This window comes from Cinclus cinclus, chromosome 4, assembly GCF_963662255.1.
Source record: "Cinclus cinclus chromosome 4, bCinCin1.1, whole genome shotgun sequence".
Taxonomy (NCBI): domain Eukaryota; kingdom Metazoa; phylum Chordata; class Aves; order Passeriformes; family Cinclidae; genus Cinclus; species Cinclus cinclus.
Window position 1 is genome coordinate 15,234,729 of NC_085049.1, and position 21,202 is coordinate 15,255,930.

The following is a 21,202-nucleotide window of genomic DNA, read 5'->3' on the forward strand; positions in this document are numbered from 1 at the left end:
GTCACAGCTGTGTGCTCTGCAGAGCCTGGGGCTGTACAACCCAGGGGCAGATGTTCAGGCTTCATGTCTCACCTCAGGGCTGGAAATCCAATTTAGCCTCTGTGCAAATCAAGGGAAAAGGTTTTTCCCTTATGAGCATTCACATTTGCAGCTAGCTGGGTTCTTCTAAAACCTACCTAGGAAGTAAAGCAGAAAGAATTTAAAATAATCTAGATTAAATGCCACATGCAGAACCATCACTATAAGGCACAATTTTCAGGCTTTACTCATACATCACCTTGCCTTGTTGTTGTGTTTGATCTTAAACCACCTATTCATTTAGCAATGTTAAAAATAACCTCTGGATATACTGGATACAGAAAAGTAAACACAGAGCTCAATATGAAGGAGGGGCAAATCGTCAAGCTCTGGCTGTTACAGAGCATTCCAGCAGCCAGATTTGTCCAATGTCACTGATCCACTACTAAGTGTTTTGCTGCAGCAAGATGGGTATTTTGGTAAGGAACATGGGGCCAGACTGGTCAGGCTGGATGGGCTGTGAACAGACTGCAAGGTAACAGGACCCTCCTGGGAATGATCTTGAAGTCTGCTCCATGCCATGCATCTTCATCTGTGTCAGGTTTATTGCTGAAAGAGAGGAGCCATCTGTCACTGTAATACTCCTCTTCCAATTCTTTGGTGCCCTCCACTGCTCCAAACCAGGTGATTACTTACAAAATTGGGAGACTGTGGTCTATGGAGCCTTGAGTTACCTTTTTTTTTCTTCTGAAGAAACTTAGTTTTAATGCTTCTTGGACCTTAGAGGCAGTAACCCATTCCCAGATCAGTGGACCCTGACAAAGCTCACTTTAATAACTTGTACTAAACTACCTAGCCCATTTTGTCACAGTGCAAAAGGTTGTCGCAGACAACAAATGAGAAGCAACCACCAGTTTCTAATGAAAACTGAGACATAGCTCAGCTGAGACTAACACACTTTGATGTAATTTGGCTTCTGCAGTAATGCAGACTGAAGATAAACCATAGGGTTGCTCCAGTTTTTCTCTGGACAAGCTTTTTAGTTAAATCCTCCTGCAGGAACTCACCTGGAGTGAATTCAGCCGTTTTGCAGCAATGATGGCAAGCCTCGACAGCAGAAGTGTTAAACACTTCCTCTGGAAAGCTAGTATTACACAAGAACACTTCTTAAAACACTTCCTTCTCTCTTTTTGTGGAGACCAGAGATTTGCATCTACATGGCACAATCTGCCAGTTCCTTCCAGGACATGGTGTTCTCACCGCGTTGTCATCCTGCTATCAGAGAAGCAGCTGGTGCTGCACTGACACTTCCTTTCCCCTCTTTCCAAAGGGCACTGGAGAGCTTTGCTGGGCTGTATGAGATGAGATAAAAGGGAAGCCTCTGACATGACATTTCATAATTAGCTGTCATCACCAGCGGGCTGCTACCCAGCTGCTGGATGAGCTGGGACTTGTCTGCCTGGAGAAGGCTGGAGCTGGACAGGGACACAGGGACCAAAGTGGGGGGGGGAGGGGTGCAGGACAAGATCAGCAAGTCCCTCGGGTGTGCTACAGGGGAAAGGGAGTCTGGATATGAAATGCAGACTCTGAATCCCTGTTTCATAGCTTGCAAAAGGCATCCCTGAGCTCAACCCTCCTTGCCTCTGGACACACTAATTATTCTTGAGCAGTGTGTGATGAGTCCTTTGAGGGAAACCTCAGGATCAGCCTTGCTGCCTTCCAGGCCTTGCCTTAGGCACAGGTAGAGCAAACCGCCAGGATATACCATGCCCAGCATGCATGGGGCACTTTGCATGGGATGTCTGGAAGGGGTTGAAAGTGAGAAGGGTTGTGGAGCCTGTCCCACTGAGAGATGCTTTTCCCGGCATTATGGACATAGCTTTAAACCTGCAAAAAACCAGACTTTCAGTCAAACAGGCTACGGGATAATAATCCTGTTATTGAGGAAAGTGAGCCTGAAGTAGTCAAACATCAGCTGGCATCAAAAAGGAGACTGAATTCTGAGGATAGACATGATGGAGCTGTAGTTGATATCCCAGGAGAGAAAAAAGCCCTTCAGATGAAGTCTTTAACCTTGTGTGATGGCCCACTCCAGATAGCACCTGGAAGACAACAGACAATTTATCTCCAATGATTCCCAAGGTCTTAGAGCCCATCCAAACAATCCTGTCAAATCCACAGTACACTCTATACCTCTTTCTACATTCTTGCAAACATCTATTTCACAGCTGGCTGTCAGGCTTCCTCCCACCTCCACACAAAAATATATACTTACGTGTATATGTATATATGTCTATATAAAAACATATTTTTAAATATCTACAGCATATATGAGTATATATATATATATATATATATATATATATATATATATATATATGAGAGTATCTGATGAAATTATATTTGTGAGGGCTTTCTGGCATGGAGAGGGGCTGTGATTGCTTTGCCCTGGGTGGACGTAGCAATCCAGATTTGCCATGCTCCAGCCTCCTCCAGAGAAACAGTGAGAGTATGAAACTCAATCAGAGGAAATTACCTGGGATGAACAGGAATCAAGGTGGGAGTCAAACTCCTGTATCCAGATTTGAAAGAGAGGGACTCAAATGCTAAGACTGAAGAGCTCCCTGGTGGACTTTGGCAATGGGAATGGCATTATGAGGTGGACAAGGCCACCATGTCCCAGCAAGGACTTGGAGTGGTGGCTGCCAATACCCACACATTCCGTCTCATAAAACTAAGCTGTGAAGAGAGGGGCATTTAGTTGACCTGGCTCTTTATTAGTAATAGTGAAACAACAATAAAATCAGCACTGATAATTTTTCATGTTACAGATAGAGAAGCTGAGACAGAGGGACATGGAACCATTTAAGCAGCATCCTCCTCCATCTTCCCACTTAGAAAGGAGTAGAAATACAACATCCAGGAGCCTGGGCTGGTGATTTGTTCCCTCCAGAGTATAAGACTCCACACAATTGCAGTGTCTATCAGTGTCTCACAGATCTCTGATGCCAAGGATGAAGTGGGACTTTGGATCTAGTCCAAGCATGCTCTGACATAGATCGCTGTGAAATTTGTCCATTCTTTGGGCAATTATACCTTTAACTTTCTGATTTTGTCATGCCATCAACACTAGTAGACAGTAGCCATCCTCATAGCTGGGACTGAGGACAATCTGGAGACAGGAGGGGTGCAGGAAGATGGTTGTGATGAACTTGCTTCAACCACCATTTGCACTGTGAGCCCTGCATGCAGCAGTCTCCCTCCCTGCAGTAATCAAACAAACATTCTTGCAGTTGCTATCGACTCCTGGTGTCTGTGTTATATTTTTCTTAATAACTATTGCAATAATAAGACATTATCAACATGTTAAGTGATCAATTAACCTCTACAGCAGCAATAAATTGTGTGGCTTTGCCCGGCTGCCAGGGTTTGCTAATCAAAGAGCAAGAAGCAAGTTCATACCCAGAGCAGTCACAAATCATACATAATGCAGAAGTGTGGGTGCTAACCTCACCCTCTGCAATGTAATAGGCATTTCCATGCATTTATTTATCTGAAAAATTGGTTCTTTGAAGCAGCTCCTAATGACTTTCTCTCTGGCAGCAACGGCATCCCCCAGTTTTTCCTCAGTATCCAGTTTTCAGGAGATTTAAAGCTTCACCCTCCACCACTGGAGTCAGCATGAGTTATGGCAATGCAGAGAAGAGAAGCAGAATCAGGCCCCTTGACCTGCAGTAAGAGCTGAGGTTGCTTAGCAGGATTGTGCCATTCAAGAGAGCTAATTAGGTAGCTTGCCTCAGATTTTGTTTAGACACTTTGGAAACTGAGAAATGAAAAATAATCATACCAGGTCTTCCCAGTGAATGATGTCATGCCACTTCAGGTGTGTCCTACCCCTGGGGTAGGGTGTTGTATGAATAGATAGGAATTACAGGGAGAGATTCCAGGGTTCCAGATTTCTTCATCTGTCCAGAAAATGCCCACAAAATACAACCAAGTTTGGTTTGTATTTTGCCAATATGAGCAGTTCCTCTTTCACTTTGATGCAGAGTTTTCTCCTCACTTGGAGAAAAGTCATCATTATTCCATGCCTGCGAGACCTCAGCTACAAAACATAATTTGCCTGAGAAGCTGTTTACCAACTCTGGCAAAGCTTAAAAAAAAATCACTTGTAACATCTCTCAGGGGTCTTCTACTTCCCTCTTTTCTTAGGGACATGTTGGTCTCTCTGCTATTCATGTGGCTTTCTCTTGGGGCAACATAACTCTCCTTTCCTTACACAGACACATATGCTTTCCCACAATATATTGACATTAATCAAAGCTGTGTAACACGGATGAGGTTTTAAAAGAGAGAAAATTGCACAGAAGCATTTATCTTCACAGTGTTTGACATACTCCGTATGTCACATATCCTTTTTAAGGCTAAAATCGAGCTCAAGGCTGAGTACCTTCCATGCCATGCTGAGCAAACCCCTATTTCTTCAGGAACTGAAGCAAACCAGCAGTGCTAAGCACTCCAGAGGAATGGCCTGCTCACATTTTAAGATTTGATACTGAGATGTACCAGTATTCCTTGCAGTCACCAGGATTTGCAAAGGCTTTAGACCAGACCCCCAGTAGAAATATTGCACAGTCATCCTCCACCTAAGAGCATGCTTGCTCTTGTGTGCATCACACCCCTCTTCTGCTGCACAGCCTCCATGTGGGAATCTGCTATTCTTGCCAAATATCTCCTCCTTTGTTTATATTAGCCCTGGAAGTCAGAGGTGGCCCCTTCAATCCCTCGGTGATGTTTACAGGGGCGTGTCTCCAGGGCAATGGGGTCAGGCGAGTTCCCTCCCTAATTAATTACTGTCTCTCTGAGTTATGTGGGAAAAGAGCCGACCTGCCAGCACACTAAAACCCAAGGGAAATGTCCTTCCATCTAGCAGAGGCCTTGCTTGGTATCTGTTGCTGTTCTTCTAGACAGGGTTTTGCAGGAGCCCATCTGCCTGGGACCACGTTCCCCAGCCAGGACCACAGAGAGGTCAGAGGATGCAGAGAACTGGAGGTGGGATGGAGGCTGCTCTAGGAGAGCCTGCCTGGTGGCAGGAGGGGAAGAGGAAGGGTGCAGGTTTCTCTGTCCACTTTCCTGAAGACATTTCCTGGGGTGTCTACATCTGTGCCATCATTTTCAGTATGGCCTCTGCCAAGAACTTGCTGTCTCGGTGGACAGAGCAGCTGACGGGTCTAAGTGCTTGGCTAGGTGCAGGCTCAGCAGGTGACATCCTGGGCTTCACGGTCTGCTCTGGCAGCCATTCTCCATGAACACCCAAGGCTGAGGTGCACAAAGCAGCTGATGAGCAGCCACGCAGACAGTTATGCCGGAATGCCAGTGAATGAGGACATTTAGGACCACCTGACATGACGTTCTGTGTCAACCTGCAGCAATGTGCATCGGATATGAACTTCTCTTGAGTCCAGAAGGGCTTGGTTCTGAGTTTCTGATTAGGCTTATGCTAGTCATAACCACTGTCTGGGGGTCTAACATATCTCTGAACTGCAGATGGTTAAACAACCGTGCTGCAGCACAATGTAAATTTGTGACAGGAGCCCAAATTTCCCATGGCCTTTGTTGGTACAAGTGATGGACATGCTACATGTGCAGTCTAACACCACCTTGATCACTGCATAATCCACAGCTGTAGATCAGAATGAAACAAAGCAAGAATCTCTCTGTTCCAGTGTGGGGCTGACCTTCATATTCAGCCTGTGTTGTTGCACACAGCAAAGGCACTCCCATGCACTGCTTGCCCAGGGGAGACAGGGACAGAATGGTGCATGTGGTCCCTGATGTGACACAGCCCTGCCACACACAGAGGAAGCCCCCAGGCTTTCTGTGGCTGGGGACCACAAGCAGCCTCTCTCACCCCTGCAAGCTGCTGGGTTATTGCCAGCTCTGATGGAAAGGGCTCACATGGGAAGGGAGATGCACCCTGTGTGTTTTCCCACATCCCTCCCCAGGCTAGAGTGATCATAACATTTCTCTGTAAAACACCATGTAAGACTGGAAAACCGTTTAGCTTTTTTTAAATCAAAGGCAAGCTGGATTTGCAATGACAACCTCTGCACATCTTTCACTCCCAACAAGGCAATTTCCTTTGCAGTCTGATTCTGAGTGCAATAAAACGTAAGCTAAGTCACTGTACGGTTTGCAGCCCCAAAGCTCTGGGGAAGCTCTGTTCTTGTCTTTCCAACAAAATAGCTAGGGAGGATTGCTTACAGTGGGAAGCAAGAAATCCCACAAAGATTAATAGGAGCTGCTAAAGAGCTCACATAGAAGTGGTTCCCCTATCAGGACTCCAGGGAAGAATTTGGCTTTGCTACGGACAAATCATAGATATCATCCAGGGTGGAAAAACTGCCAGGAGCTGCAAATTATCCTTATTTTCCCCTCAATCTTATGCCATACTTGTGTCTTTATGGAATACCGAACTTAAGTGGATTTTTCTGTACTGAGCAACTTTTCCATTTTACAATACAATGTCTTATTGATAGATCTGATGGATACCACTCACTGCATTTCAGTCTGTGCTACTGCTGTCACTGGTTTCCATTCACTGATCTCCACTGGGAGTACCCTGACTTGAAACTTGACTCCTGTGTTGCAAATATGACACACTCTGAAGCAGTAAATGGTTCCTCTCTCCTTTTCATTAAAGACCAAAAAAGAAATCTAGTCCAATTAGCAATCCATTGGATATACTTTCCTCTGATGCATTGTTACCACAAACCACTGTTCCTGGCAGCCTGCAATTAGTACTGAAAAGCATCTACTGCTTTAAAGAGCTTTGTCTTTCAGCAGTTAGTAAATACAGTGTGTCCCTTCTGAGTGTCTGTGGGGGCAAAGCCTGGATGTTCCCTTGGAATATTTGAGGGTTTATTTCCTACTGTGCCGTTCAATTGGAGATGGTCTCTGCAGACAATGCAGTTAAATTTAGACTCAGTGATGAGCCTGGTCATCTCAATCTGCATCTGCAGGCACCTAAATGGGAAAGGGGATCTCCAGAGGAAAATTCAGAATTTGATGGGCTGAAGTGCCCTTGGATGTGCTTATGCCTGTCCACAAACACCCAAACTCACCCTCTGGGAGCAACTAGAAAGACCCTCATGGGAGCACGTTTTGCAATACTACCTTTAGGCAACCTTTCAAATTAATTTTAGTAAACTGCCTATACAGTTGCCTACCAATATGCTTTGAACAAAAAATATAAAGCAAACATCTCATCCTCCTGGATGGTTTCCACAGTCCTGATGATTAAGGTTTGGCTTCCTGTATCCAGGTTCATACAGCCTGGGAAATGAGGACTGGAACAGAAGAAAGTGTCATAGTGGGTCCAGGTCTCCAGTTTTACATGGAGGGTACCCATAGAGTTGTGCCTGGGGTGCAGCACAGGGAGGGAGCAAGGAGTCAGGCCCAGTGGGATACTGGGGATCTTACTGGAATTGGTTCCAGTAACATGAAAATGGATGGATTTCTTCTACTTTTCACATGTGCAAGATGTTTCCTGTATCGAAGAGTATTTTTATTATCATTTATCTGCCTTGAGCAATACACAGATTTGCATTTCATTGGCAAGACCTAAAAATCTAAGCAAAAACACTTGAGGTCTGTGGAAATGACTGAATGCTCCCCTTTCCACTGTGGAGAATATCAGTATGTGGTGTTTCATGTTGGTACCACTGGACTGTCTGTGCCTGGTCCAGGAGCCTGATGGCTTACAGACACATCTCCCTGTGTCTTGTGGCTCTTTGTCCCCTCTAGTGGATAAATTTCTATCTACATAGTTGTTTTTTCCATGAGCTGGACCTGCAGGAAGGAGAACATGCTTGCAGGAATATGAGAGCTCCTGGGGAAGGGGGCTGGTGTGGGCAGGAGCCCCACCCAGGGCTCTGGATTGGGTGAATAGGGACACCTTTGCTACTCTGCTCTTGTAAGAAACACTCAGCCCCGAGGTCCTGACTCAAGCATTACTCAGCTTTTATTCAGGAAAAGCTCCCAGCAAGGTTAATTGCTACCACCTTTGCCCTGTCTCCAGCAGTCGGACCCCAGGGGCTCTGCTGATGCAGGCAAAGGATCCCCGTGGGAAATGCCAACAACTGCATGCTTGACAAAAAGAGGTAGGCAGGCTGGGAGAGAGCAGGGGGGGCTAACAATCATTAAAAAAACTGCAAGAAGCAAAGACCCTAACTGTACACCTATTCCACATAAAGAACCTATATAAGTCAGTCATGTTTAAGATATTTCCATCTTTTCCTGTCTCTTTCACTCTCTTTGGCAAGAGACATATGGAACTCATTATGAACAAAGGCCAATTGTTTTAATATTCAGAGTTTCCCACATCAAGCTGCATTTTTTTTTCCTTTGACTGGTTTTAATGTGTGTGCATATGCTGAGCAGATATAGTTTCTTTTTTTCATTTGAAATGGTTGCTTTAATGTCATGTCCCTAACACCTTCATCCCAGCTTTTGGACTTGGATCAAAACAAAGTATTTTTAGTTTGCATTAAAATGAGAACAATACATGGAGGAAGGGATTGGCTCTCCAACTCAGCAGATTTTTGCTCTCCCAGCTAGACTGCTACAAGGAAAAGGACATGGGCCAACATCTTTTCCATTTTACTGGGCAAATTCAGAGCACCACTAAGGAATTGCTGGGTTGAGAAGCTCCCACTTTGCACACATTAACTCTAAACTGCACATGGACCAATATGTCTAACACAGTATGGAAATGAACACAACATCCAAAACACTTTCCTATAAAAGCAGGATTATACCTGGCTGCTGTAGGACAACTCCTGGTCTTATAGAAAGGCTGTGGGAAGGAGAAGTATTTTTTTCCCGTTCCAGAGCATGTGTGTACAATTTAGAGTGTAAATAAAGTTTCTAATTTTTCTAGCCTCCGAAGTGTTTTCATTAGTGAAAAGAAGTAGACATTGAGAGTGATTCTGTGAAGTAACACTTCACAATCACAGACTGTAACATAATCATTTTTGTAAGTATGCATAGAGGCTTCAGGCATCACCCATCAGGCTTCCAGTGACGTGGATGTGTCTGGATGTGAGTGTGAGTGGTACTGCCTGTCTTCTGTCCCAATGTATGTGCTGCTCTGTGCCTCACAGACCCTGGATCTGTGAGTGCTCAGTTCAGCTGAGCAGCCCAGAGGAGCTGCCCAAGCCCTCTGATCTGGCTCTGGGCTTTCTAACGTCTAGGAGAGAGGAATATCTGAACCCAGGAATTAACATTAATCTCTGCACCAGATGGTGATACACCAGATATTCTTTTTAAGGTGAACATGTGATCTACTGTACAGCAAACCAGAAGGGTCTGGAGTCACATGGCAAAACGTATAATAACTCAGATAGAGCTTTGATTAGACAACTGACCTGGTTACCATCTGTAGCAACAAGAAGTGGGCTTGACATTTTTGGATCATTCTCCCCAGAAGCTTAATTCTTCCACCTTTATGGCACAGCAATCCTGCTGAGCAAACTACACTGAGAAACAGAAGGAAGCTAAAGATACGCTGCTTGAAGCATGTTGTTAAGGTTACAAGGCTTGGGATTTCCTTTTTTTAATTTTTTTTTTCCATTTCCTCCCTCCTTCTTTCAGAGAAGCCACATCTTGACTCATATGGTCTGATGTGAAAACCCACTCAGCTATTTGATAGTTGGGAAATCTAGATGAGGCTGTAAGTTATTTCAAGGGAAGCCTGTGTGTGCTGTGAACTCTCTCTCTCTCTCACACACACACACACACACACACACACACACATACACACGAGTTAGCTCCGCACTATGGTAGTACAGACAGCTGTGACTCCGGGTAGGACCCGAAGACTTTTATTCAAAATGCCATATGGATCACTGAGGAGACGCAGTGTGGAAAGGGTAAGCCATGATTTCTTTGTCCTGAATGCATGCCCAGAGGATGAGGAGGGTACCATTTCATAGTAGTTGTCTGCCCTGTTAATTGTCAGAACTAATAGGGATTATGTCATGGTATGAAGAAATTGCTACTGGTCTGTGCCATGGTAGGAATTACTCTTGATGGGACCTGTGTGCTGATGAATGGGAATTAATACTTGTCAGAGGCTGTGTGGTAACTTAGAGTGGAAATTGGTGCCAGAAGGAACTGTAAGACAACATACAACAAATGTCACTAGTTAAAGACTCTGTGGCAATAGTTGGGGGAAATAATTTCTGGAAGAAAAAAATTGTTTCAAATATTCAGTACTCACTGAGAGAGCATGATGGCATATGGCAGCACCGACCTGTAGCAGTGGGGAGTAAATAATAATAACAGTAGTAATAATAATAATAATAATAATAATAATAATAATGATAATAAATAATGAACACCACAGGAAAGCTCAGGGTGGTGTGGAAGGGCTCCGTGTAAGTGAGCAGATGCCCACCAGTGTCTGTCCCAGCAGAGATACTCAGCGAGCACTGGTGGCAATGAGGGCTCTGCAGTGCACAGAGTCTCTCTAATCGGTGCCAGTTGAAGTGACACCACAGGGCTGTCCCTGGATAGCCAAGACAATGCTGCTGCTTTCATGCTGCAGCAGGAATAACGGGGGGTCCCAGGAAAACTCAATAGTGTCATTAATTACTTGGAAGCACATCACCCAGCAGCAGTGCCCAGGGGACCAGGGGGTCCTGGCACTTGGAAGAGTGATGAGCTGGCAAAGAAGCGGCGGCTGGGACGGGGGGCTCGGCTCAGAGCGTGCTGGACACGCACAGAGCGCACACTGAGCACACATCTGGCACACACCAGGTGCTTCCAGGATGCCTTTGCCTGCTGTGCTGCCTCTGACAGAGCTGGCAGGGGCAGCACAGTCCCCAGGGGACAGGGACACCTTGCACACACACTCACAGCCCACCTGGCACTACCCATAAGTCCCGAGACAGTGGTCGGCTGAAGGGAGCCCTCTGCTCATTCCTGCCCACAGGGGTTTTGGGTTGAGTGCCCCATGGGTGGGCAAGGGGTGCTGTACTCACTGCTGGCAAGCGTAGCTCTGCAAGCCCAGAGTGGCTCAGAGTTGGCCCTTTCACCCAGGACAGAGGAAAGCCTTTGCTTGAGGCATCTGTTTTGCTGAAAAGCAGTCTGACTGCAGCTGCAGCCAGAGTGAGTTTACTTCAAGTCTGTTGCACTAAAAACAAAAAAAAAAAATTTAAAAAATTGTTTTTTACATTTCAAACCAACTTTTTTCTGCATTTTTTCCTTCAAAAAGTTTAATTTCATTTAGACAAATTCCTTCTTTTTTTAAAGAAATATGAGAAAAATCTCAAAAATTAAAAGCTGTTTGCAAAATGTTTAAGTTAAATACAAAGCCTTTTTGTTGTTTGTTTTTCTTTCCCCTCTATTTGGGAGAAGAGAAAGCAGAATAACTTTGTGTCAACCTGAAAAATATTTCCTCTGCCTTTCTAGTCCGTCAAGCAAACCAAAGATAATCAATTATTCACACAGCTTTGGTCTGCTATTGTTTGATTGTGGCTTGTTGCTTTGGAGAGCACTCAGAAATGTCCCTCCCGGTAAATCTGGGCTTTGTGGTTCAAGATGCTGGTTCTCAGGGGGGCCCAGGGCAGACAGCCCTGATGCCTTAACCTGCATTGGATCCGGTTTTATTTTGTTCCTGTTCCCTTCCTGCCACTGCTGCCACTGGACCGGGTCGGCATCTGGTGGTTTGGAGAATGTGTGAGTGTGGTGTCCCCTTCCAAGGTGGCTTCCCACAAGGTGGCAGATGATTTTTCATCCAGAGTGAGCCCTCAGCTGCTGCAGGGCCACCATCCTCTGCTGCTGATGGCCACAGGGGGTCCCTCCCTGTCTGGAGTGGCTCATCATTTTATGCAGGCTGTACCTGAGGCTGAGTAGTCTAGAGACAAATCATAAAACTATAGAATGTTTGGGTTGGAAGAGGCCTTAAAGATCATCTTGTTCTGACCCCCCCCCCCCCACCCCTGAGGGCAGGATGCCACACACTACATTGGGTTTCTCAGGACTGTATGCAACCTGGCCCTGAACACTTTCAGGGATGGAGCAGCCACAGCTTTTCTGGGCAACCTGTGCTAGTGCCTCACCGCCCTCACAGTAGAGAATTTTTTCCTAACCTGATTTCCAGATTATAATCTAATTTAAATACCTTCTCTTTTAATTTAAAACCATTCTCCCTTTTTGTATCACTATTTGAGAGACGTAGTGCAGAAAATGTGAGACTGTTCTCCCCCATGCATGCACATATTCCCTTTGGAAATATCTTACCCACACTGACCTGCCTGACAATAGCTGCCTGAGCTTTTGCTTTGCTCTGTGCATTAGTCCATGTGATGGAGAGCTGTAAAAACCAGCAGCACTCTCACAGGGTGTTTCCAGGATATAACCCCTTGGCAGGAAGAAAAGCAGAGCGTGGAAATACCTTCAGAAGAAGGTGTTGGAGAATATTAGTGTTTATATAGGAGGCAAGAACAGCTGCAGAAGAATGGCCAGCACTGCAGGAGACTTAACAGTGTGTACAGACTTAACAGCTCCACACACAGCCCAAGTGATACTGTCAGGGGGGTTGTGTTGTTTTATTTTCACTGACATCCACAGTTTATTTCTCTCCTTCCCACTTCTTGACCTAAGGTTGGCGTGGTTTAGACTTCTCAGGCAAATGCTGGAGCCTTGCTTAAAGGGTTGCCAGAGAATTTGATGGGATGATTTTTGCAATCACTTCTTTTTTGTCCCGAACCTCTGTCCTTGTTGCTTTTCTCTCCACCTCATCACAGAACTGCCTCATCAGGCCCATGAGGTTGTGGTCAGCCTGGCTGAGGGATGCATCATGTTCTCTCTCCCTGGAGTCCCCCACCAGCTAGAGCTAGAAGGGCAGATTCTCTGCACCTGGGGTCCTGAAGCCACCCAAAACCTGTTTCTAAGCTCAGAGTCCATAAAATCCCACTGCAACAGTGAAAGAGCCCAAAATACGGTCCAGAGTGAGCAGTTTTCACATGCAAAGCCCGAGATGTGAGAGATATGTGCAATGCATGGCACACACCCGCCAGAAAATAGGGCTTTACAAAGGCTTTTACAAGTCCAAGTGAAAAAGGACATTGCTAAATATTGGTAGGTATGACACAGAAACCACCAGACATGTCAGCTGAGGCAGAATTAAACTTTGTGCTTTGTGCCACAGGGCACACCAGCAGCTGGTGTCAGGACTGAGGTATGAGTTGGGTTCATCTAATTCAATGCTGATGTCTATGAGATATTTTCATCCTGGCCAGCACTTGGGATTGCCTTTGGGATCACTGCAAAGGCAGTCAAAATACTGTGGGGGGGATTGCAAAGGCAGGCCCCTGAACATATGTTTGACTGATTTAAGAACACCTTAAACTGCAGCCAGCTCTACTTCAACCAGCACATACACCTTGGTCAGAAGAGGACACCCCCAAAAAAACCCCAGGAAATGTGTATCCCATCCTTAACACAACATTTCTCAATGCAGACCCCTCCCCACCAGATCTTCCTTCTCTGGGTCTTCTTCCCCCAGCATGTTAAATATGCAGTCCCTTCTCCCTTTGCATTATTGATGTGAGACGGTTTATGCCTGCCAGCTATGTTTATTATATCCATGTGCTGCAGATGTGTGTGAGAGGAAGATTAATAGAATCCTGCTAATGTCTAACAAATGCCTAGCACCATCCAGAGACCTCTTTCTGCTGCTTCAAGGCACTGGTAAGGAAGAGCACAATTTACTTCTCTCAAGACCACACTGGCTATTTTCCAGCCACAGGAATGTTTCTCACCACAAGCATTGTTTTTTTGAGTTAAAAAGCCCAGAGAAAACATGCAGCTTTCTTGTATTAAAAAGGAATAAGTCTACCCTCTCTTCTGCCTTTGAGGCTCAAAGGCTGGCACTGCAGAGGCTGTGTAAAAAGGAAGACGATCTCCAGGCGAAATGAAGTGCTGTAAGAAACTAATCAAGCTGGCAGAGGTCTGGCTGGAAAAGCCATTTTAAATTGGGTTTTGCAGTTTGTGCCCCACCTTTAGGTCCCAGATCTCAGCTATGGTAAATTAAAGGCCTCATGCCCAGTTGTGTCAGTGGATGCTTGCAGCTCAGCAGGAATTTAGTCCAGATTGCTTTTTTATTTCTTGTGCTTCCAAAGAAGATAAGTTAAGATTAAAAATGCAGCCAAAGCCCCAAGCCACAGCTCTACTGTCCATGACACAAATGTAAATCTATACCAGCACAGAGCTGGGACTGCTATTTACCTATGACACTTCCTCTCTGAGTGGATATCCATGAACACTCACTAGTATCATGACTTTAAAACACACCAGGCAGAGATAAATCTGTAAATGGATATTTATTGCCATAGAAAACAGATGGCAGAAGACAAAGCTCCCATGTTCTTACCCCAAGCTGCAAGCACGTTAAGAATGCAGCAGGAAACGTCATTCCTCCTATAAATAAATTTCTCTTGAGAAGAGAGAACCCAGGGCTCAAAAAAAGTCAGTCTTTCTGCTCTGCAGGCCAACTCCGAGGCAAGTTTTCCCACGCTACTCTGCAGCTTATGGCAACCTTTGCTTTTGGCAAGAGAGGAGATTGCCTCCAAGCAAACCCAGCAAAAGTGTTCCAATATGTCCTGCTGCTGTACAAACCTACCAGCACTTTTATTATTCTGAGCTACTGATTTTCTTTTTTCTAGAAGACAAAGCATAATTCAGCATTCAGCTTGCTACTGACTATTTTTCCAGCATGGATTTAGGAGCAGAGCGGTGAGAAACTTCTCACAGTGAGGGCTGGAGCACAGGGTCCAACGGGGTGGAACAATCAGACCTTGCAACATTCACAGGGGAATGATCCTGGCCCATGGAGTCCTTCATGCAAACTCTGTGAGTGATGCTGTGAGCACTTGCTGTGGCACCACGACTAAGCCAGTGCTCCAAGGGAAGTTGATCTTTCCAGTTCATGCTATTTGCTTGAATTCTCTCACACTGGCATGCAGGTCCTGCAGATCTTTGCTTAGCACCTTCATTGACATTTTTTGGACAAGTATCTTACCTTGACAGCGTCACTACTGATCTGATAGACTGCCGAAGTGACAGCAGTTACTCAGATATCACACATAACAAACAGTAGATGTATGAGCGCAGAAGTTGCCAAGGACAGAAGGACCTTGCAGCAAGGAACTCCTGTTGTCTTAGCTGTTGTCTAGAAGTCAGGTCTCAAGGTGACAAAAAAATTATTCATCGTCCCTATAAACAAATAATTGTATCAAAAAAATAATAAAAGGCTAATCTTATGTAGCAAAGCTGTCACCTATGTAGTGGTCTGATATAATCACTTGTGACTGCCGAAGCATCAATTTTATCTGCTTCATCTGAGCTTTATCTCTTCTGACCTGTTCACAAGTATTTTGGAGGAATAGGTTTAATTTGAACTCTACCTAGACAGATAAATGCTTAGTGCACCTCTCAGGTGTCTAGAAGTTATAATAATTTTTGACACTTCTAAAAGGTGTAACAAATCAAAACAGACTTCTCTGTGAAACGGGTCAGGAGCTGTGCCAGACTTCATCCCCCCAAAATGCATGCAGGTTAACAGTGCAAGAGGTAAGAGCATGGCAGAGGCTAATGGATAGTGACTGGTGAACTCTGAAGAATTTGGAACCAGGATACTGCTCAAATTGGCTTTCAAATGGTTGGAGCTTAATTGAATTATTGAATGCTCTCAAGGTCTGGAGACCTCACAAGCAGAGGTTCTGCTTTGAAATTTCCAGCGCTTCAGATTCTTATTTTGATGAGAAAATGAAAAACCTTTTTCATTACTAATTGGCATTTGTTGCCTTCACACTGGCCAAGCACTGGGACAGAAAGGCCAGGGGACAGAGCAAGGGAAGGCCTGGGAACAGAGGTTGGGAGCCAGGAATGAGCCAAATATTTTGGATTTGGGTGAAGGGAAGGGGGATAATCATGCAAATCCAGTAATAAAACTTTAGAGGGGGTGAAAAGACTCCTCTGGTTCATGGATCCTTTTGGCTAATAAGCCTGCTCAAAGGCCTTTTTCAGGTAGCTGGTACTATGATCATACTCCCAGCAGCAGCCCCAAGCTCACACAAAGGAGTTGCGATGATTTAGTACCAGATTTAGTTTCCCTCAAGGTGGTGATACACAGCCCAGAAGGCAAGAACTTACCACCCTAAATTGAAGGTTCCTGGAGAAGGGCTTTTCAGTTCAAAGACTGTGCTTCTTGCAAGGTCAGCCAGTGATGGATAATGCAAAGTGGCAGTTTGGGTGTTTGAAATACCTTCCAACCTGTCCCAACCTAAAGTCCTAGTCCTAACTCATCTTCTAGCCAGGACTTACCCCTTGAACGTCATAGACATGCCTTCAGCTGGGTTTTAAAATCCAGACATAGAAAATCTTCAGACTTTATCTATTCCTGATCTGTACAAGGGATTGCTTGAATGTTGCTTCAACATTTTCTGGAACAACGTTTTCAATGCAGGCATCAAGTAGAAAGTACAACACATGCCTTTTTCCAGTTTTTAACTTCTTCAGTCTTTTAATCCATTTAAGTCAGGATAATGTACAGTGTTTGGAAAAGAAAAAGCAGAAAACAAAACAAAAACAAACAAACAAACAAAAAAACAAACAAAAAAAACCAAAAAAAAAAAAAAACAGTGGATGACCAGCACAGTAACTCTTCATAGATCTTTTCCATTTTCATTCTAAAGACTTCTTCTTTGGTGCAGACCAGACATCTGCACAAGCCTCTTAAACATCAGCAGTGACTTCAGTGAAGCTCAAAAACCCAAGGGACCCTCCAGCCAGCCTGATGGAAATCATGGAAAAAGCTGTTCTGACCAAGAGGGAATGTGTTGTGTAGGTAGTCACACAGTTCCTATTTTGCTGACTCAAGTTCAGAAAGTTGGATTGAGGTTTCAAACACGTTTCCAAACTCGTGGCCAAACTTTCTGTCTGAGCTTAGCTTATTTCCTGGTAAAGTATATATTATCCTCACTGTCTCAATAATTTCTAATGGCTTCAAAGAAATGTTTTTTTCCATTCCACAAAGATTTTTCATTCCACAAGAAAATGGGTATGTGTGATCCTTACTCTCTAATTTTTATTTTTTTTTTTGTCTGGACCAAAGTTTCACACTCTCCAAATTGTATAGACATGGAGTGCAATTTGTCTCCACTTCCCAAAGATACCACATGAAAAGCTTCTGGAAAGATAATGGACTGCAAATGACGCCATTTAGTCACCCGAACACACTCTACAACCCAGCTGTATTTCTGGAATATATTTAGAAGATGCAATTAGCATTGTGCATGCTTTGAAATAAGTGAGAAAGTTTCTTAACTGAGGTTGAAAATCATTTTCATTTCCAGTGCTCCTGCTATAAAAGCCACTAATCTTGATGGGGTGGGACCATGGATATCTATTTTCTCTCCAAGTTTTGCATCAACATAGATTTAGTTAACTCTGTGTGAAATAGCTAAGGACTGATAACCTGCAATTAATGTTGGTGCAATAAGCATCTACCCTTTGGGGATCTATGTGCTGAACAAGTACCATTTTACAGTTTTACCATTTTAGTTCAGAATAGAAATCCCTGCAAGTGCAAATCAAATCAGCCTAAACTCAAAAGTTACTGCCACAGGGAGTTTCCACCCTGCCAGCTCCTAACAGATGAGTTGAGAGGATAAGATGAGTTTTGGAGGAGCTCAGCTAAGAGAGATTAAAGGTAGGGATTGGTGTTTTTACCAATGTGTGTTCCTCCTGTCAGCTTCCTTCCAATTGTACCTTCATCTGCTTACATCTACAAGTTCATCATGAAACTGTAGTAATTTTTATTACTGTTTTAGGAATCTTCAGTAGTCAAAGAAAAGAGAGTAATGTGTGTCTTCTGGTGACAACTCATCCCATATCTTCAGAGACAATTTTTCATGGGATGAGTTGGCCTTTCCAGTTATGGGGTCAGGGGGAGGAGACTCATGGTGCTCACAGTTTCTTTTGGAGACATCTGTCTTCAGAGACCCTGAGGGAATGTCTGAACCTGCCCAGAAGGACAAATTCATGACCATGTTCTGGAATAGTGTTCCATATTTATGTGTTTTCAGGCTGTAGGCACCATAAGTAGATCACTGAGATTGCAACAGTGGCTTGATAAAGAGTCAGATACTTCATCTGAGAACAGGGCAGCTGGGGAGGTATGGAAGGGACTGGATCCTGTCCTTGCACCCTCTCCAAATGTTCCCCCTTCTTTTCAGGATAGATTTAATCAGGCATTCAAAGAGATATGTGTCTCATGTCAGTTTCTCTGCATAAATGCCTGTATTTAATGTAACTGAAAAAGATGTGAGTTGTGCCTGGTAAGAGCACTGTGGGATGCTAAGGGGAAGAGCACAGATCAGTGAGCTCTCCTGATCAGTGTGGTCCAGGAGAAATTGCTGCTATTCAGAGGTGAGAATATCAATGTCATTTCTGTCCTCCACAGTAATCTGAAAAAGCTCTCCAACATCTCACTTTTATTAACCCATTTGCTATAGATTCCATAGGCACAGTGCACCTCTTATTATAAGGCTTGTCCTGCATGAGTTGTAATACTATCCATGATGCTTTGGACCATCTTAGGAAGCTGAATGGGGTTGGCATCAAGTAACTTTCTGTCTTTCTGTCTTTCAGTCTTTTCTTAATGCACCTTCAGACAAGGGGAGGACGATGATCAAAGTTAAAACCTTACAGGGTATTTTACCTTCATTAAAGGTCCAGATTTTCACAGAAAAAAAAAATAAAAAAACCAATAAGAGTGAATTGCCAGTATTTCACAGGCACTCCTTTCCTCAGAGCTGACTTCAAAGCTGTTACTGTTGCCTAAGGGCAGAGCCTGGAGTTCCCAATATTTGAAAACACCATCCAAGAAAATCTGTCAAGGCCAATATGATAAACAGGTTATTGAAAGAGGGGAGTTTGGCAATCCTACACCACAACTTAAAATTATTCCTTATAATACATTGGATTTACATATTACAAGGCTCCACAGACACTGATCCTCTGCAGACCTCTGCAAGATCCAGCCAGTGTTGTTGCTCCTACTTGGCAGCCAAGATGCTTTTAGGGTAAAAGCCAAGCTGAACTGCCAAGACCCTGCAAATCTTGGAGTGTTTGATGCGGGATCAACCTCCGGGCTCCTATTAGCTTGAAGTGCAGATTCACTTCCTCTTCCTCCCTCTCCAGCATCTCTCCACCCAATTCATGATTGCAAACCACACCAGAGATTGGGAGGAGGCTTTCTAATTTTCATAATTTCCACTATGAAATGTTGGCAAGCTTCCTTTTTCCATCCTGGACTTTGTTGTAATGCAGGCATTGTGTATCCTCCCATAAACTTTCAAATGCACCAATAGTGGCAGTTTCCTGCTGGGGAAAAAGGCTTTGCTTCATTTAAAGCAAGTGGGAACCTGGCCAAGAAGAGTCATAAAACCAGAGTATGTTGATTTTTGAAAGCACGGTTATGTTAGTGCATTCCAATGTATCCAATCAGTCACCAGGAGAGCAGTTAAAGTGTCCTTGGAGCCAATCTCTGGCTTCTGGAGAATGGTGTCAGGGGAAAGATAACCAGGCTGATGCCAGTGGATGACCTAGCTCCTTTTCCTGACAATCACTGTTTCCAGTCACTGCAGACTTTGTGGTGCTGGCCAGGCTCTGGGTCGCAGAAGTATTTTGAAAACTTCTCATTCCTGAACTTTGTTTCACACAAATCTATGGATACTGTTATCCGCACTAGACTGGAAGGGAAATTGCTGAAAGATCCAGAGCAGGTCCAGGGTGTAGGCAGCATGAATGTTTTCCTGCAAAGGCCAAGAGATACCATGGTGTCTCTGAACACCCTTTATAGCACTCAGACTAATGTTTTCTGTGAAATCAGCACCTTTTTCCCCAGGAGTCCTATGTTAGGGGCTCAGGGTAAAAGAATGCCATTTTAGAGGGAGAAACACATTTCTGAAATCACTGCCTTTTAGAGACATTGCAGATGGAAACCCACAAATCCAGACACCCTGAATCATGTGAAGATGGATCGGGCACCTTGTGCAGCCCAGGGTATCTCCCACCTCAGGTCTTGCACTCAGCCCCTCTCCTGTGAGGCCAGGGTTTTGCAAGGAGAGACTGCAGGCCTGACCTCAAATTCCCTGGGCTCCAGCCTCTGAGAAACCTTCTGTTGTTTCTGTTTCATAACAACTGCCCACTGGGGAGGCAATGACCAACTCTCCCTCCTGGTTTCTAGCTTGCAAAGCCAAGAAATACCAACATGAAAAGGTCCACATTCTGTTATCCTGGAATGAACTGACCACGTCTGGTCACACAGGGACAGAGCCCAGAATATCATCTACGTGGGCTTTTCTTTCCCAAGTTTCCCAATCAGAGCTTGAATAAACATTAGGTCATCACCAATTTATAATGGCAGAAATTTGTCTCTCTCGTTCTTGCTATTTCTACCCATATCTCATCACTCTCTGACAAAACCAAACACAGTTTTGAAATCAAACAGATTCACAGTGGGTGTTCCCTGCCCAGGCAGTGATTCTTGACTGACTGGACCACTGCCGTGTTCAGTGTTGATTTTGGTGGGCTTCAGCCATAAATCTTCCCAAGGACCATTTTTCTTACTGCACAGAATAAGAGCCCCATTGTTACAGCAGTGTTGCAATTGGGGCATATCTCCATTGCTCTTTAAACCAGACACTTAATGGGGCAGTTCTCATAGCTGAGTACCTTTTTCATCTCCTTTTCATGAGGGAGCAGAATAGTCCTAGGTACTGTTCCTGAGTTGTTGCTCTCTGTCCCCTTATCTTGGTGGAGCAATGGCTTGGAGGAGTGTTTATACTGAGGTCTAGGCAAAACCACCACAACAGAAATGTACAGCCATTTATGCTTCCCCTGATTCCTGAAATAAACCAAATTAGGCGAACCAGGACCAACTTTTAAGTGCCTTGTTCTCATAGACTAACACCTTGCCCTATGAAGGAAGCTTTCCCTGGCTTTGCAAGGCTGTGACATAGCTTTGCCAGTTGATTCCTGTCTATGATAAGGCTGAACCATGGCTCCCAGAGCCCTTCAGAGGTTGTTGCTCAACCACATGTGCGTGGCT

The 21,202-nt window shown here is 44.5% G+C and overlaps 1 protein-coding gene across 1 annotated transcript in view; it reads left to right on the forward strand.

Annotated features, from left to right (window-relative positions):
- The first annotated feature begins 9,857 nt into the window (after nt 1-9,857).
- Nucleotides 9,858-21,202, forward strand: part of FRMD4A (FERM domain containing 4A) — a 190,244-nt gene continuing 178,899 nt past the window's right edge. Inside the window, exon 1 of the mRNA XM_062491677.1 lies at nt 9,858-9,950. Coding sequence (XP_062347661.1) covers nt 9,858-9,950 — 93 coding nt within the window. The remainder of the gene's footprint in view (nt 9,951-21,202) is intronic.